The sequence below is a fragment of the Vigna unguiculata genome, chromosome 3 (genome assembly GCF_037176805.1).
Source record: "Vigna unguiculata cultivar grain cowpea cultivar isolate G323 ecotype 2 chromosome 3, ASM3717680v1, whole genome shotgun sequence".
Taxonomy (NCBI): Eukaryota; Viridiplantae; Streptophyta; class Magnoliopsida; order Fabales; family Fabaceae; genus Vigna; species Vigna unguiculata.
Window position 1 is genome coordinate 9,359,606 of NC_140794.1, and position 18,346 is coordinate 9,377,951.

General features: G+C 28.1%; 1 protein-coding gene and 1 pseudogene across 2 annotated transcripts; one reads left to right on the forward strand and one right to left on the reverse strand.

The window, feature by feature from the left end:
• Window positions 1-4,318: 4,318 nt before the first annotated feature.
• Window positions 4,319-5,079, forward strand: LOC114179867 (protein RALF-like 19). Its single transcript, XM_028066348.2, has one exon. The coding sequence runs from the start codon at window positions 4,471-4,473 to the stop codon at window positions 4,795-4,797; it is 327 nt and encodes a 108-aa protein (XP_027922149.1). The 5' UTR covers window positions 4,319-4,470; the 3' UTR covers window positions 4,798-5,079.
• Window positions 5,080-16,027: 10,948 nt separating this feature from the next.
• On the reverse strand, window positions 16,028-17,119 carry LOC114176122 (VQ motif-containing protein 4 pseudogene; annotated as a pseudogene). Its single transcript, XR_014993408.1, has one exon. The product of XR_014993408.1 is annotated as a VQ motif-containing protein 4 pseudogene (transcript).
• Window positions 17,120-18,346: the final 1,227 nt, after the last annotated feature.

Here is an 18,346-nt window from a genome sequence, read left to right on the forward strand (position 1 = left end):
TATCATTTAATACTATGCAAATGAATTATTTTGCACTTTGTTTAAAATTTATGAATGTTATATATTGTATTTTTATTTGAATGGATAAAATACCTTTTTGGTCCCAATTTTTGTCAAGTTTTTTTTAAATAAGTCCTAATTTTTGTTCCCAATTTGGTCCTTATATTTGTTATTTTTGTTCAATTTAGTCCCAATTTTTGTTAACATTAACCAATTTGATCTCTATCGAAGATGTGACCAAATTTAATTTTTATATTAAAGTTATAATAATGTGAAATTTAATATATTATATAAAAATATTTAATAAAAAATATGAATTTTAATATAAAAATTAAATTTGGTTTCAATTTGGAGAGGGACCAAATTGGTTAATGTTAACAAAAATTGGAACTAAATTGAACAAAAATAACAAATATAGGAACCAAATTGAATATAGAACATTGATTTTGACACATAGAACGCTACTGAGTTGACACGTGAACATTTAAAAAAATTTTAAAAAATATTCAAAAAAACCACGAAGTGACACATGACACTCTACTGGGTTGATACATGTACATTTAAAAAAATTTTAAAAAAATTTAAAAAAAAATCAAAAAAATCACGAAGTGACACGTGACAGTCACTGTTCATGGTCTCGTTAATGATTTAAACAATGTTAGCAAAAAAGGACCCATTGAACAAAATTGATGAAAATTGGGACCTATTTGAACACAACCAAAACTAGGACTTATTTGAAAAAACTTAAACCTATTTGAATTTAAGGTTAAAATATGTTGTTAAATACTAAAATTTTCTTTTATAAATACTTTTGAGTACCCGTGGATATTAACAAAATATGCGGGTACCAACATAACGGATACCCGCACGGATATGGGTACGGATACGCGACGAATATTTATCTAACGGGTAGGATACAGGAAAACTACTACACATACCCTATACGCCTCGTTGACATCCCTAGTCTTGTCCTTGAACTGATCTAAGTTGATCCTTATACTATATTAGTAAAGATGATGAATTCAGTTTCTTTGGGATAGCTTAGGCGACAAAAACTGTCTCCCATAATCCCATATCCATTCATAGAGAAAAAAAAAATCATCATTATCACTGTACCCAAACTCAACGATATCAAAGTTTTGTCTCATCTTCATCCTCATCGGGTAACGAGTATATACTCGTACGCACACCAATACCCATTTTCTTATTGTTTCAATATTAATTAATTAATTTTTATCAAATAATAAAAATTACGGTAAAAAAAACATGATATTATCAAATATTCAATATTAATAGTTTCTTCAATATCAAATATTTATAAAGAAATTATAATTATTTACATTTCAAATTAGAATATCAAATGAAATTTCATGAAAATCAAAACATTTATTAAATTTGCAAGCATCAATAAAACCTAGTTGATAAAATTTAAAAATCTTTTTACAAAAATATAAAAGGAAAAAAATTTCAAATTAAAAAATATTTTGCATTTTTACTTCAATTTTTTAAATTTTAATGAAATTTCTGTTTTTATACACTCATAAAATTTATAATACATTTCTTGATCAAAATCACACAAAGAACAAAGATTAAAATAATAATAATAATAACATTTTAACAAATCTTTCATCTCTTGAACTTCAATATATGTTGGATGGTGTATAAAAAAGATTTATGACAATTACATTAAATTATTATATTATAGTAAATAACGTTTATTTATACAATTGTGATGATAAAATTACGCGTATGATAATGGGTTAGAAAATAAAATAATTATATTAAAAATTTCAAAATAGTATTCTACATGATAAAAATAAAAAATAAATAAAAATCTTAAAAAATGACTAAATGTATGTCTTGTAAACAATTTGAGAGACCATTAATTCACACAACGGAAAAGAAATGCATAATTAAGGGTATGGTAAGATGAAAATTACCTTAAAGATCTAATTTTTTTTTTCAAATATCAACATAGTCAATAGTAAAGAGATAACACTTTTTTTTAATATTATTTTAGCAAAATTAAAGAATTCTTCAAATGGAACAAAAATTAATAATAATATAATAAAGAATATAACTTTTGTATATTACCTTGGTAGATGAAAGGTTATGCTATTGATCACTTTAAGTCGAGTGTGTTAAACATTCTTACATGAAAAAAATACAAAAAATTAAAATATTAAAAAGGAGTAGAAATATTCAAATGTGTCATAAAAAATATTTAATTGTCATAAATCATTTTAACATAATTGTATAAAGGTAGTGATAAGACGAAAAATATTTTGGAGATACAAATAAATTTTATGACAAACCAAATAATTAGAAACAATAAAAATTAGAAAGTGTGTAGTGTATATATATATATATATATATATATATATATATATATGGTTACTTCATAGACAATGAGTATTTTAATAACTTAAACAAGAACAAAGATATGGTGGGGATGTGTATTATGACGAGTAAGGAAACGTGGACAGGATGAATATATATATTCCCATCTTCGACCGAATACCCAATTGAAAAAGTTGGGTATTTCCCATATCCATACTTAATCAATACAAAGATTTCTTGTCAAAATGAGAATGAGTTCGATCAATATCCACAAAAATGAATTTATTTGTCATCCCTTATTAAGACTCGTTATAATAAAAAAAAACAAAAGAAGATGTAAGGAAATTAGAAAGTCGCTCTCATTTCTATAGAAAAGTTATAAGGTATGAGATTAGGAATTTTATCCCACCAAATATAACTGTTCTACTCTAAAAAGCAAAAGTAACTAACCTATATCAACATATGTGTTGTTCTCTCTTAAAATGTGAGATCAATGAAAGATCAAGAAAGAGAACAGAAACAAACATTTCCTCCATCTATTGCCATAGATTCTATGCTACTATTTTCTCATAAGGGAAACCTTTATGACCATATTCAGAATCACCTTTAATCCTATCAAACATCCATCCCATTTCTCCACTTGCTCCAAAGCAATAATAATCACTAAAATTTCAGAAAAAAAATATGTAATTTCTTCACCGATATAAACTGAGAAACCGCCAAAAAGATTACTTTGATTATATATAAAAAAAAAAACCTTCAGATGTAATATAGAAATATTTTTAGAATGTTTTCAGATGTAATAGAAATTTTTAAATACATTTTAACTTATGTTTTCTAGAAAATATAAAAACTTTAAAAAGTTGTTTTTTCATTATAAAAAAAAAAGTAAAAGAAAATGGAGATACATGTTGCAATTGATGTTTGGTCCTTCGCATTATCCAAATAATAGTCAGTTTCAAGAAAATTTTAAATAATATTTAATTTTAGTGATAAAAAATATCTAGAGATAAATTCTCTAATTAAAAAGAATTTTAAAATTAAATTTTTTTAGTAATCAGAACTCTGATAGCCAGTTAATGTTAATAATCAATTTAGATAAAATTATTTTAACTATCAATTTAAAAATAAATTATAATTTTTTTATTCATAATAAAAAAAATTTAATTACCAATATTTTTAATTTATAAATTAATATATATTGATCATTATAAAAACTAATTATTTTTAATTGGTAAAATTTGTCACTATTTAAAAAAAAAAATCTTATAATGGACACTAATAACTTAGGAAAGTACCAATTAAATATTATAAAAGATTAATACCACCTAAAACCTTAAATTATAAGAAAATAAATTTATGTATTTTCTTTCTATATTGAACATTTTATATATTCACATTTAAACTTCTAACATGAAGTTGAAGGTTACAACATTTTTTTTTTGTAATATACCTGAATTAATTCTATGTTTTTTTTTTTTCTCAAAGAAGAAGGCTTTTTAAGTTGAACTAATAAAATATTTTAAGGTGATTACTATAGGAACGAAGAAACCTATAATCTAAAATGCAACAATCAGTTCCTGTCCGCACTGTTTGTTATTTACTGTATTATAAGCGTCTCATTATTGTGTACATTATCTTTTACTATTTCCATTCGTCACATTTTTAAATAACGTTGGACAAACTTAATGTCTAATAAGCACATTTCTAATTATAGTATCCGGAAAGGATCATTATTATAGCTAGAGAAACACGTTCCTTTGGATTTATGGCATGTTGGTGATGCATGACACATGCAATTGAAAGCAGAAGATGGATGAGGAGCATTGTGTGATAATTGTAAGGCAGAAGAGAAAAAGAAGGAGGAAGAATCGGGCATAACAGAAAATTAGGTTAAACGACAAGTAACAGAGCCACGAAAGTTTGAACCCTAGAAACCCTATCCTATTTTAACCCTAGAAAGTAACTACCTAGGCAAGAGTTTTGTCCTATATCCTCTTGGTCTCTTGCTAGTGCAGGAAGGGCAGGGATAAAGGCATCCTCAGAGCCTTTGGTTTTCTCGTTCTGTTTTCCCATTCCAATAAGAACCAACACAGAAACTCATCAGCTACCGTAGCCTACCCTTCCGAAATGAAGTGCAAGGTGTGGCTCTCTTTGCTCGTCCTGGCCATGGCCTTGGCCATGGTGGCTGAAGCTTCCAAAGTTCATGACTTTGGCTTCCCTGGAGTTGGTATGGATCTCGTTGGAGACGACAATGAGATGCTGCTAGATTCTGAATCCAGCCGTCGCACACTCAATTCGCGACAACAATACATTAGTTATGGTGCTCTCAATGCCAACCAGATCCCATGTGGTCAACGCGGAACCTCGTACTACAATTGCCAGGATAGGACTCGTGCCAACCCTTACACTCGTGGTTGCACCCAAATCACGCATTGTGCTAGAGACACCAGTTAAATCAAATCCACACACCAACGTATAGTAACATATATATAACAATAATAATAATAATAATATATCTATTATCTATGATATTGTCGTAAATAATAAATGCTGTGTCTGGCTTTTGTTCTATTCTTCAATGTATAGGTCTCCATTTTCGACACCTTATTTATTGTATTTTCCAGGGAGGTTGATCATCATGTAATTCTGAGTGTCTGTGATCGATGATAATCTAACATCGATGGTAATGGAATGTGATTGGTTCCTCTCTTTATATGTATTCTTCTTGTTATGCAACTTGTGTAATCTCTTCTTTCAAAAATCAACGTATAAAAAGCGTAAAAGTGAAGAATGTGGCATGAAATTTCACGTTGTTAAAGATTTCTGCAGTAAACTTTGAACTTTGTAACAATAATGCAAGTTCAGTCTGGGTAGACTTTGAACTTTGAAAAAACATTTTGTTGTAGATTAAAATTAATTTGTGTATAAATTAAAATCAGTTTTATAAAAAAGATTAATGATTCTAACTTTTCTTAAAAATTGGTTTTAAGTTATTCCTTAATTAATTTTAGTTTGAGAAAAGGTTTTATTCCCCTGTAACTCTAGGAAAAAAACTTTCCAAATGATATAATATTCTATGTTACCTTTTTCGGCTCCAATAAAAAGCATGGGGAATAATAATATTTTTGATAACTTCTTCTTATAATATGAAACAATATTTTTTAACTGATTTTAAAATATAAAAAAATAAAAAATCACTTAAAAAAATTATAAAAATTTAGTTATTAAAAAAATATTTTTTATTAGTTATCGGATGCCAGGCAAATCGAGAGTGACCTAATACCCTTTGGTTAATATCTGACTGTGCCTTGCAGAACCTTGCAGGGAAACTCGTTGTGGAGCAAAGGTACGACACAGTAAGAGGTAATTATCACTTGTAGAAAAATATTTATTCGTCAAAATTAATACCTAACATTCAAGGATCTCACGTGAAAAATGTCTCAAGATATTTTTGTATTTGAAAACAACATTTTTGCATCTGTTCTAATTCGACGTAAAATTTAAAAATTTACGTTAGATATTAGACTTGAATGTTTTTATAACATTTATGCCTAATATTTTTTACAATTTTAGTGTTCTCGTTCTTTTATTTAGTAGAAATGTCGTAAACTCATTTTTTTCGATATTGGTGACCTAAAGGGCGTTCATTTTTCGTCTCTTTGAGTTGTTTTGTGTGAGAAATATTTTTGTTCGATTGGATTGAGGTTTAGCAATTTTTATTGAAATTAAAAGTCTAAATTTCATTTTATTTTTTAAATTAACGTGACTGTTTAAGTTATATGGAGTAATGGGTAACCTTCCTCTCTAGTCTAGCTTATATATAGTAGTTTAAGATATTGTTTATTTAACTCATTTTAGGTTAGATTAAACTTTTTTGTTTGAAAATTTAGTGGAGAGTTATATTGTATTGATTTTTTTTTTTATTTCATCAACCAAAACCAAATGAGTTTTTTTTTTTTCAAAAAAGAAAAACACATTCAAAATTTACATCCGATCTAGTCAGGTCGAACATAAATTTATGTCTACTTAAATTAAGTTACATACATCTATACAGTGTTACCTAACATCAGGACAAGTCAAGGCTAGAGCTGAGTAAAACACTTGCTTCATGCCTCAAGGATAAGAATGCCTAAAAAAGCTTTTTTTACCACTAATATTTCTATATTAAATTAATAATAAAATTATATTTAAGAAAAAAAAGGACCTCAAATTTTTTTAAGTACTAATTAATATACCTTTATTAAACTAATTATAAAATTATGTTTGAGATAAAAAAGACCTCAAAAAAAATATTTTATTACTAGTATGACTCTATTAAATTAATTATAAATTTATGTTTGGGAATAAAATTTAATTAAATTATTATTAGTGTATGTTAATTTTTATTAGCATTAAAAGCGAGAATTAATGAGTTAAAATATTTTTTTAGTAAATTATAATTTTGTTTACAAGAAAGATAATTAGCAATCTTTATTCTCTTATAATTAATTTGGAATCTATTTTCTTCTTTTATCTTTTTATGACTTCTCTTACCTCTTATCACTTTATCTTCTTCTAATAGTCCTTTTTCTAGGCTTTTGACATATTACATCTCTTAAATCTCTTGAATCTCATGTTATCCGTTTGTACCAATTTTTTTATCCTCATTTCTGGTTAGTATGTTTTTTCTTTCTATTTGTGTTATTGTTATTTTTATTCTGTTTTGGATTTGTACTAGAATTATAAATGTGTTTCTTTTGTCTGGTTTTACTTTTAGGTACTTTTAGATTTACGAATTTCGAGAATTTTTTTTTTTTGCATATATCTCAAGGAAAAACTGGATTTTTTTACAAAATTGTTAATTAGATTATGGTTTAGTCTTTTGGTGGATAATAGATTAATTTGAGCATAATTCAAAGTTGAGTTTTTGTAGAAAGATAATTCAAGTTCAGGAAAAAAGAAGACTTACTATCGAGTTTAGAAGAGCAATTTTGTTTTAATTATTTTTATTAATGATTAATCTTAAAATAAACAACTTTGTAAGTTTGTGAAAAAAATTGAGACTTAAGAACGAAAAAGAGACTCGAGACTTTAAGATATTGCAAGTCTACTATCGAGTTTATTTTCTTGACAACTAGAACCAGGTTTTATTGTTTTAATTCATTTCGTTTTATATATTTATCTTTAGTAGTGTTTTATATATTTTCATTTTTTTTATTTCATATAAAAATATATAGATATGGCAACTAGAAAATTTAAATCAGGCTATTGAAAAATTCAAAAGAAAAGAAGAATTGAGACTTTAATTGAATAACAAAAAGAAGCTAGCAAAAAGGAGAAAATGTCTCGTGTATTACAGTGTGTAGATATTTCATTTTTGAAAGAAAAATGATTAACCTTGAAAAATCTTTAAAACATGATAATTCTTTGGATATTGATGAATTTGATTTAATTTTAGAATTAAATATCTTAAGAAAAATTATAGGTTTGAAAAATGATAAACCAATTGAAATTCTTAATTATATAAAAAAAATAGATTATTTTGCAAATGCATATATAATATACAGAATAATGTTAAGCTAAAGATAATAAAAACTTATTTAAGATCAATAATGTCTCAAGCAATATTAAACGGATTAGTCCTATTATCTATTGAGAAATAAATGTTAAATGAAATTAATTATGACAATTTAATAAATAATTTTGCATAAATAAAAACTCAAAAAAATAAATTTTAAGTAAAATGCCTCATTTTTTAAATTTGCTTTAGGCCTTCCAAACCTTTGAGTCACCCATGCCTAACATAAAAAGATAAAAATATTGTCAACAAAAGACTTTTTTGTGATAGTTTACAAAGTATTACATATATAGTTGTTCGATAACATATAAGAATATAGAGCTTACCAAGGGTAGAGCTATGTTTGTGATGCTTTTATGCTTTGTGTTGACATGAGAAGCAGGTTGGTTAAGTCTCACCGTTGGGTAAAAGTGAAGAAAATTGAGTGACATATATAAAAAAAACAAAACATAATAAATATTAAGTCTTTAAATTTTATATTGGAAGTAGCTTCGGCCTTTAATATGGAAAGCTCATACATAAAATGTTGTTAATCTTCCTAATCTATTCTTGTAAAAAAAATCTCAATAGTGATATCAGAGTCTAATTTGTCTTTCTGTCTGATTCAAGTAGAGCCAAGTATGTTTTGTTGTGGTAAGACTCCATCACAATTAGAGTCAATAGAAATGTATTGGAAATAAAAAAATATGAGTAGTATATAAGAAAGACAAGACCCACAAACATAAACCTTAAAATTTTATGTTATAAGTAAAATCTCTTATATATGAACCCACCTTATCATTCTTTCCACACCCATTCATTCTCTCTATCCTTGTGCATTCTTTTCGAATTCAATTCTTGCAAGAATTCAGATATTTGTAGTCGTACTAGTTTCTTCTCCATTCTAAAAGTAATTCCCAATTCTTTAGAATCCCTCCCACCTCCTCACATACTTATGGAAAATCTTTCCACCACCATGGTTTATATTATTTATTCCTACTATCATTCATATTTAAGATTTTTTTACACTTCTAGTACAATTTTAAATAAAAATTACGAGAATGAATAGAGTTTAAATTTATTACGAGTCACAGGCCAAGTCATATGTCAAGCATACGACTTCACCGTTGAAATCTTGTCTAAGTCATGTGACTTTGGTTTGGTTTCTGAAAAGTAGAAATCATGTTTGGGCAGCACAACTTTAATGTATTTGGTATTGAAATCGTGTGGTGATGACTACGGGTTGGAATTTTAAACTTAGCAGGCATGCACCACAAGTACGACTTCCTTGGATGAACTAGGAAACTTGGTTGGAGACACATACAAACCAAATTTAATTAAAAAAAAAATAGATATTACATTGTTTAGTGTCAAAAGTGATGTAATATATATATTTTATATATCAGGTATATAAATATTACATCGGTTGTTCCAAACAAATGATTTAATATATCATTTTACATTTTTTTTTCATTTCACTTACAAGGTTTATATAGTATATTGGTTATAATAATTCCATTGTAATCTCTTTTGATTTTATATTGATTCAACAACCGATGTAAAAATTTGTGATCTTATTATATTAGTAGCATACATTGTGTGAAAAATCGATGTCGTTACACCTCAATAACCGAAATAAAATGTTACTTTTGTAGTAGTGAAATTTTGATTTGGCTCAACACTTTTTTTTCTTTTAGTTCAATCAACTCCATTGTATGTTAAATTAATTCAATATTGTTCATTATGTTAAATATTGTTTGAGAAATAATTACATATCAATCGAATAAAATTTTAATTAATAATTTGGTTTCTATATTTTTTTCTAAATTACTTGAGATCCCTTCTTTGTTAAAACATATTAGGTTTTCATACCACGCATAAGTTACTTTCTTCAAACATACAGAATTTATGTTTTTCTTCAACTTAAAAACATATAAATTAAGAAATATTTTTAACACTTAAAGTTATTGAACATGAATTTTTTTCATTTATTGCTACTCAAAAATCTATTCTTTAACGTTCATTTAATATAATCTCATATTTATAAGAATAACAAATGAAAAAAAAATACGAATTATCAGAAACTTGCAACAAGTAAATGAGTTTATAAAATCAATAACTGAAGCTAACTTTCTTATTAAATGCATGCTAGTTTAAAATTTTCTCCTAAATTTAGGTTAATTGTTTTGGTCATTCAAATTTAAAAGTAATTCTTTTAATCCTGAAATTTGATGATGGTAGAAAAAGCTTTACATGTGGGGGAAGAATGCTTTTGTAAGAAACAAAAACCGTTAAATTTTTAAACATATTGTTTTTAACAGCGGGAATCAGTAGGTGTTAAGACATTAATTATCAACTACATATATAGGATTCATGTGTTAGATGCTTTTCTACTTAATTTATACATTTAAGATTATATAATTATATCTTTTTCCTACTATAACATACTTTGACTTGAATTGAATTTTAATTCAGACAAATTACTTGAATCAATATTTGAAAAAATCTATATTTAATATTGATGTAATATATATATATATATATATATATATATATATATATATATATATATATATATATATATATATATATATATATATATATATATATATATATATTGTACATGAGTTGAAGTGACCTTATGCTTCTAATTAATGTATATTTTTGGTGATAAAGAAAAAACAAACCTTATGCATCAGGTTCGTAGTGATGCAACTTGTTTATGGTATTACGTAAGTTATAAGTATATAATATGTTGATATATATATATTGGTCAAAGAAATGATGGAAGCCTGAGGTCATCATCTTCATTGAAAACGGTCGTTCTCTGAATCTAATATAGGTTTCAGAAGAGCTACAGTGACATGCATGGATGCTGAGAAATGAACATGGCAAGCAATACTCAGACATGAAACAGTGCAAGTGGAAGAAAGGTAGGAAGTGAAATCCGTGTTGTTTTCTTATATTGAATCCAACGTTGTGATTTGGTTCTGAAAACATTAAACATATTAAGACAAAAGTAAATAGTTTAATGGTGAGTTTGAATGTAGTTGGTCCATGGTGGGTGGGTGTGCATGTGAAAAGTGGAAAAAAACTTGTGCTTTGACGGCAGATAAAGAGTTGCCAAGTGGGCATGGTGGCTGCTGCTTATTGAAGTAATTGTCAGCATCAATCCAATCTTAATTTCAACGTACCTCAAACTTGTGTTCATCTTCTTCTTGTCTTCATCTGCTCTTCAAGTACCTCTTTTATTAATTACATTATACATTTTTTGGTCAACATCAACATTATATATATATATATATATATATATATATATATATATATATATATATAGATATATAATAACTTCTAAAATTGAATTATTTATAAGCCCCCACACTACCAATAGCTTTGTATGAAAAAATATTATTATATTTTGAATTCATCTTCTTCTATGTCCAAACCCTAACTTCAAATCATCAATCAATTTTATTAAAAAAATATTTAGATAAATTCTTTGTAAGAAAAAAATAGCAAGCGAAATTATTTTTCCTACTCGTAATACGACATGATTGATGTATACGTAAGTCGGTATAGTTTCAATAAGTAGATCACATAAGTTCAAATAATTCCTCACAATATAACGTTGGTTGAAATAATTTCTATAAGAGTACTTGATTCAACATTATTTTTAGGTCTAAGTAAAGGAGCATAATTTCTATGAAATTAGACTCATATTTTTTTCCCCTCAGACTAACTTTTTAAGTAATTAAATTTTAGCTGTATGAATAGGTTTAGCACATTTTCAAACAACAAAATCATTTATGTGAGAAATTTAAATGTACTTTCTTAATTAAATGCTTCTCAGATTCTTCGAACAAAATTGGATGTCAACTAGATTAGTACTTTAGTATCGTTTTTTATTAAACGAGTTATCGAGATAGAACTTTAATTTTATCGAAAATAATACCATAAATATTTGAGAAAATGTTTCATAAATTTTATTCTTAGTTTATAATGTTCTTATACTAAGAGTTTATTAGTTGGCAATAATAAGATGTAAAAACAGAAACATGATTTGATATCTACTTTTTTCAAATAATTATAATATATTTTTATCCTATACACATTAGCATTCAATAAAGCCCTGGGTTTACTTTGTGTTCATTCTTTGAAGATTAGTTTATTTTATATTTGTCGATCTGTCTGTGTAAAAGTTTATACAGATATTTCTTGAATAGAAAAGAATATAGACTTCAGAATTTTTGAGGATTTTTATTGTCTCACTATTTTAAATCGATTTTTAATATTGTTTCAAGTCAATAATATATAAAACATCATATTTAATGATATTTTGGGGACGGAAGAAATTAAATTATATAATGTTTAAAAATGTATAGTTAAGAACGTTAAAAGTATAGACATATTTTGAAAATTATAAATAAGTAATTTGGTATAACGTACTGACATGTTTTGTTTTTTAAGTACAATAAAAAACAATTGTACTCATAATACAAGAACTAGTCTTTATTAAAAGAATTGACATATGTTGTGTTTATTAAAAAAGAAAACTAACGATAATATGCAAGAAGTCTTCTATCTTTTAATGTTTGTTGTATAATTTAAAATCCTTAATACTTTTTAAATATTAATTGAATATTAATGTTACTATTTTTTTTCTTTAATAATCAATAACAAATATTAGAAATGACTAGGCACATGTTTAATCATTTCAAGTGCTAGCCGAGACAGTATTAACAAAATTAAAATTATTGTTATAAGAGTATGATTCTTTTTCTTATTTTAAAAAAAATAAAATACATCTGAACCAATTATTTATTCTTTTAAGAAAAAAAATGCCGTTATGATATTTTATAATGATCATGTTTCTTATAAGATCATGTAGAAGAAATATGAAGTTTTTTCTTTATGAAACTCTACAGTAAGAGTAATATAATTGATATGATCATTATAAATGATAAAAGTTTATCTATCAAGATTTATGTATTCTCTAAGATGATTGGTATTCTTTTTTTACTAACCTGCTTATTTCAAAATCATTGTAGTAAGTTATATAAATAATTAAATAGAGTAGTTAACATTTTTTTAATGATCAATGATTGAGAGTATGTTATTACTTAGTTATTTATAATTATTCTAGTTACACCTTTTACTTTTTCATATATTAAACAGTTTAGTTTCTCTATTAAGTATGCTTTGCTTTTCCTGGAATAATTGTTAAGAAAATGCAATTTCGCCGTTGAATTAAGTCAACATTTGAGTTACAAACACCCAAGTGCCAAAATTGCTCTGTTTTTCACATTCTTTTACTACCTTATTGTTCCTCTTCAAACATAATTTTATAAAAACTTGTTTATCTATCATTTCATAACTATAAAAAATAAGTAAAGTAAATATTTACTTAAGTCCATATTTTGATCTTGAGAATTTGATGCGAACTTAATTGAGATACAGATTTATGAAATTTTATGAGTATATTACACTATAAAATATTAGGAGTCATATAATATAATTAGAATATGAAATATTACGAGTGTTTAAAATTTTTAAAAAGTATGAAAATATGATAGATATAAGATATGTTACAACAAGATAAACTTATTATTTATTTTATTATAATATAAAGTCAAATGACTTGACGTGATTCTTCTCTTCTAAAAATAAAATTACCAAATTATTGATCCGATAATTTCTCTTTCTAAATAAGATAATTTCTCTTTCTAAATAAGAATTTAAACATACAAACTTAAACATACAAACTTAAGTGAATATTTACTATAGTTATTAAAACTTGCAAAATAGCTAATATTTATCATATAGTGAATCAATGCTCGAATATTGATATTCGGATTTAGTGTTTTCTAATGTTTTTAATATGATATTTAAAGAAAGATACACCTATGAGGCTAATAGAAATCAATAAATATATTATTAAGATTTATTTTTTGTTTATTATATTATTACTATTGTTTAGTTCTAATAATTAATTTGGTACATTTATTACTAAATTGTAAAAATAATAAATAACAGAAAAGATTATGAATGGAATAAAATAAATCATATTAAAGAACTTAAATAACCTTTACATTTAGTTTACAAATGTAGATTATTTATAATTTTTACCAAACAGACCCTGAAGAGTTTTAACAATAAGAAGAAGAACATTAGTATGTTTTTCTTAATTCATATTTGAGCTCTACACACGTGAATTTTCTTTCATGTTTGAAACGATAAACTACATTTAAACTTATAAGGATTATTGATAGCACAAAAACCTGCTTGAAAGTATATAGAAAGATAATTTATTCTATTGAAAATTTTAAATATATATATCAGAAAATTTTAGGAAAGACAGCTTTTTTACCTTTCTCTTTTCCTCTTTGGCACGAGACAGAAAAAGTTTGAGTTTTACAATTTTTTTTTTTTTAGTTCCTTCTCACCTATTTCTGTCCACCATTGAATAAGGAGTCAAAACATGAATATACTCAAGTCAACCATGCCATATAAATAAATTAGTTTTTAAGTATTTCTTTTTGTCAACAACTGGTAGTTTTAAACAAAAAATAATATCAATGTGTTTGTATTATAATTTTCTATTATTGTGTGCACATAATGAAATTGTTGTAGAGACACATAAAGCGTAAAGGTATTGGTGAGAGAGAGTGAAATATGGGATGCTTGAATTGTGTCGATGATAAAAAAAGAAGTGTGAAGTTTGAAAATGTTATTATCCAATAATAATAACGACGACGATGATGATGGTGGAAATGAAAACATGGCACATGAGGCATGTTGTGTTAGATGTTTGTGAAAAATGATAGCGAAAGGCGAAGTGTAGTAGAAGATGATGGCGTTGATAATGGGACTGGGACTAGTGTTTTCAGAGCAGTGCACATGTTGAGTTTCAAATTCCCAATAAATGCATCACCAACCAACACTTCCAAGTCCTCAAAAATCATTCAAACAAACCAACACCATCTTTTCTTCCCTTTCATCATCACAACTCCCACTTCCTCTCCCCCCCTGTCCCCATTCATGCCCCTCTTCCACTCACAATTCATCAATTCCCATCATTCAAACCTTTCATTCAACACCCCCAAAACAAATCACACATCTTACTTTTTCTCTTCACATTCACTCCTCCACCAAAACCAAACCAATCATCACAACCGTAAAATGTTGTGCTGTCATAAACATAGAGTTTAGATATTGATTAGCGTTATATGTATGTAGGTTGTCCTTGGTGGTGTTAGGGTGCGGTGCTTTGGGAAAAGAGGCATGAAGTAGAAACATAGATAACATAATAAAACCGGTGGATGCGTAAGAAAAACACATACAATGCCTGCATCGCTTCTTGGCACCTTCCCCTCACTCGGAAACACAACAAAAAGGGTCAAGATTCCTTACCCATTCTTCTACTCTTTCTTTGACAGCTAGCCCAACACTGCCTTTGCTTCCCATCCATGTAAACAACCACATTTCTCTCTCTCTCTCTCTCTCTCTCTCACGCACACACTTACACACTGCAGTTTCATAATTCTTATCCCCACCACCGCTCTGCAACCACTGCACTTAGGTATAACGTTCCTTGAAATCATCATTATTAGTATTGCCCTCAAGCGGAAGCAATTCAATTGGGTCACATAATTTAAATTCGGCATTAATTGAGGGATTTGACAGTCAGGGAAACCAAGTAAATTAAATCCTCTGATATACGCAGCGACCTTGCACGAACCACATTAAAAATTACTACCGTTTCTTTCTTTCAAGAAAAAACCGAAATTTTTTTATGGTTAGATAATAGTGTGGTAGTAGTAGAAGTAGTAAAACTTTTTCTCTCATTAAATTGCCATACCCCGATCGGCATGGCTCCTAATAATTCACCAATTTATTACAACTCAAACATAATTAAGCTTCGCATTTTCGAATCAAACTCGCTTTTCTCTCCACGACCTCATAATTAGCATTTAGAGCAACCCACAAAAAAAGGGGTGAAATTAATTTCGCCTCTCCCGCAGTTGCGCTCCCCTCGTAATCAACATTGAAGAAAGGATAAAAAGCGAAAGTAACAACAGCAAAAAAAAAAAAAAACAAAAAACAAAAAACGAATAAATAAACAAAAGAAGAAGAAAAGTTTAGATACAATTGAAGCAAGATTCTGGTTCCATTCTCTGCATAAGCCATTACAAGTTTATCTGTTTTTTTTTTTTCTCTCTTTTGGTCCTCATGAATGCCACAAAAATATATATAAGAATCTTACAGAAAATGTAAAGGACAAGGGAAAGGGAAGGGAAAGGAAAGGTAAATAGTAATAGTAATATAAGTAATAAATGGTGATGAAAATTTAAGAGGAAGAAGAACCTGGGGAGGTGGTGGGGAAGAGAGGGAGAAGGCGGGGGGGTTCGGCGTCTCTAGGGGTGGAGGCAGGGGAGGGATGCAAGAAGAAACCTTTCTCTTGGATGGCCTTGTCTTCGGCCTGGGTGTCGATGGAGCGGGATCGGTGAAATGGGTCGGGTATGAGAGGCGTGACGGGGCTGAGAACGAGTGCGGGGAAGTCGAGGATGCTGGGAGAGAGGACTTCGGTGTTGCGAGGAGAGAAACCTGAGACGGTGTTGGAGAAGACAGGTAGGAGAGGGTTGATGTTCAGGTTCTTCAGCGTGTTCCTGCGCTCGTACAGTTTGAACCCGGATTGCTTCTTCATCGGGGGGATGTGAGAGTGGGGCCTCGCTGCTGCTTCGGAGTTTGCTTTGGAGGCCGAGGCGGAGGAGGCTTGTTTCGCGGTTTCCGAGGATCCTGTCAGCATTTGAACCACCTGCTTGAAGGAGGAGCTGTCGGCCTGGACGAACGTCGTCGGGTACGGGTTGGCGGATTCGGATCTGGTGAGGGGCTTGGGCGGGTAGGAGGTCGGGGAGGGCGCGCTCGGCGTGAGTGGCGTGAATTGCGTGTGGTGGAGGCCATTGCTGCTGCTGCTGCTTGTGCTGCTGTTGGAGCTGTGGCTGTGTCGCGGCGAAGGGAGGAGGTTGACGCCGCCGCGGTGCTCTTGGTACCTTCGAGGGGATTTGGACTCCATCGTTGACTGCTTCAAGCAACACACACACACACGCGAAAGAGAAAGGAAAGAGAGAGAAGTGTGGTGCGTAATGTAATGTAATGCAAGTTTTGTTTGGTTTGGTGAGAAATGTATTCGTAGGGCCCTTTTCCCTTCCCACGCGCTATTTAACCACTCTCTTCAACTCCTCCACTATGCACATTTCTTTCAAACATTCCATATATATATATATATATATATATATATATATATATATATATATATATATATATATATATATATATATTAATTCTTTTTTTTTTCTTCTTTTTAATTTTAATATTGACCGGTCAACTCCGCCAATTAATTTTCCTGCAAAATTATTTAATTAATGATTTTTTTACCATCATTGTAATTACACTTACCGTTTTCGCATCTCTATTTTTTCTTTTATTATTTGCTTTAATGGAGCACTTGGTCTCTCCAAATATTTAATTTCTCTGGATTTTTTAATTGCTAAAACAAATGGAGATTCCTTCTTTTTAATTCGTTCATGAATATGACTAATTTGTTAACTCTGGTCAAATGTGATTTTGGCTTTCCTTTTAAGAGGACTTTTCTCATTAGTAAGTGAAGTTATTTAAAAACAACGTTACAGTGTTTTTGGTATCACAACGTGCCTTTTCTTTTTGTTTTTTCCTCAATAACTTTTTTCTCTTAGTTTTTATATTTTAATTTAGAAAGAAAAAGAAAATCTGATGTGTAGGTTCAGCACGTTTTATTTGGGTAACGATGACAATAATATTAGTTAAGAGTTAGATTGTGTAATTATATAAAAGAAATGCAATTGGTGGCAAAGCTGTATCTTTCTCATGTGTAAATCTTAATGTGCGTCCGCATATGAATTTAATAAACAATTAATATTTTTAATTACAAATACATACAAAATTAATTGCTCGATCGTTTCATTTATTAAATGCTTAATAATTACTAAATGTTTGCTAGTTCAACTGATAAAGATGTTGATTTTCCTAAATAAAATATTTATTAGAATAATATATATTAAAAAAAATCTGGGAGTTTAAGATTTTTTACCCTATTAAATGAAATTAGTTACATATTGAGAATGTCAAAATATTCCACATTGTTGGATTAGTATCCTGTTTAACTGTGAAATGATTAGAGACATGGAAACTCGTGGCTTTATTAAAACACTACTGTTATAATTGTGTGTTCAATAAATATACAATAACTTTTCTATTCGTAACAGTCTAACCAATTAGAATTAAAATTTCACAATTAAAAAACTACATAAAATCTTATTATTTTCAATTTAAACGATAGTATTAGTATATGTCAAATATTTTTTAGAAAAAAGTTATTTAATACTAGTAAAATAAAGCAACTATGATAAATTTTGGTTTAAAAAAAATCTC

What these genes read in the sequence shown, in the direction of transcription:
- LOC114179867 (XM_028066348.2), top strand. Translation starts at nt 4,471, where the DNA reads ATGAAGTGCAAGGTGTGGCTCTCTTTGCTCGTCCTGGCCATGGCCTTG.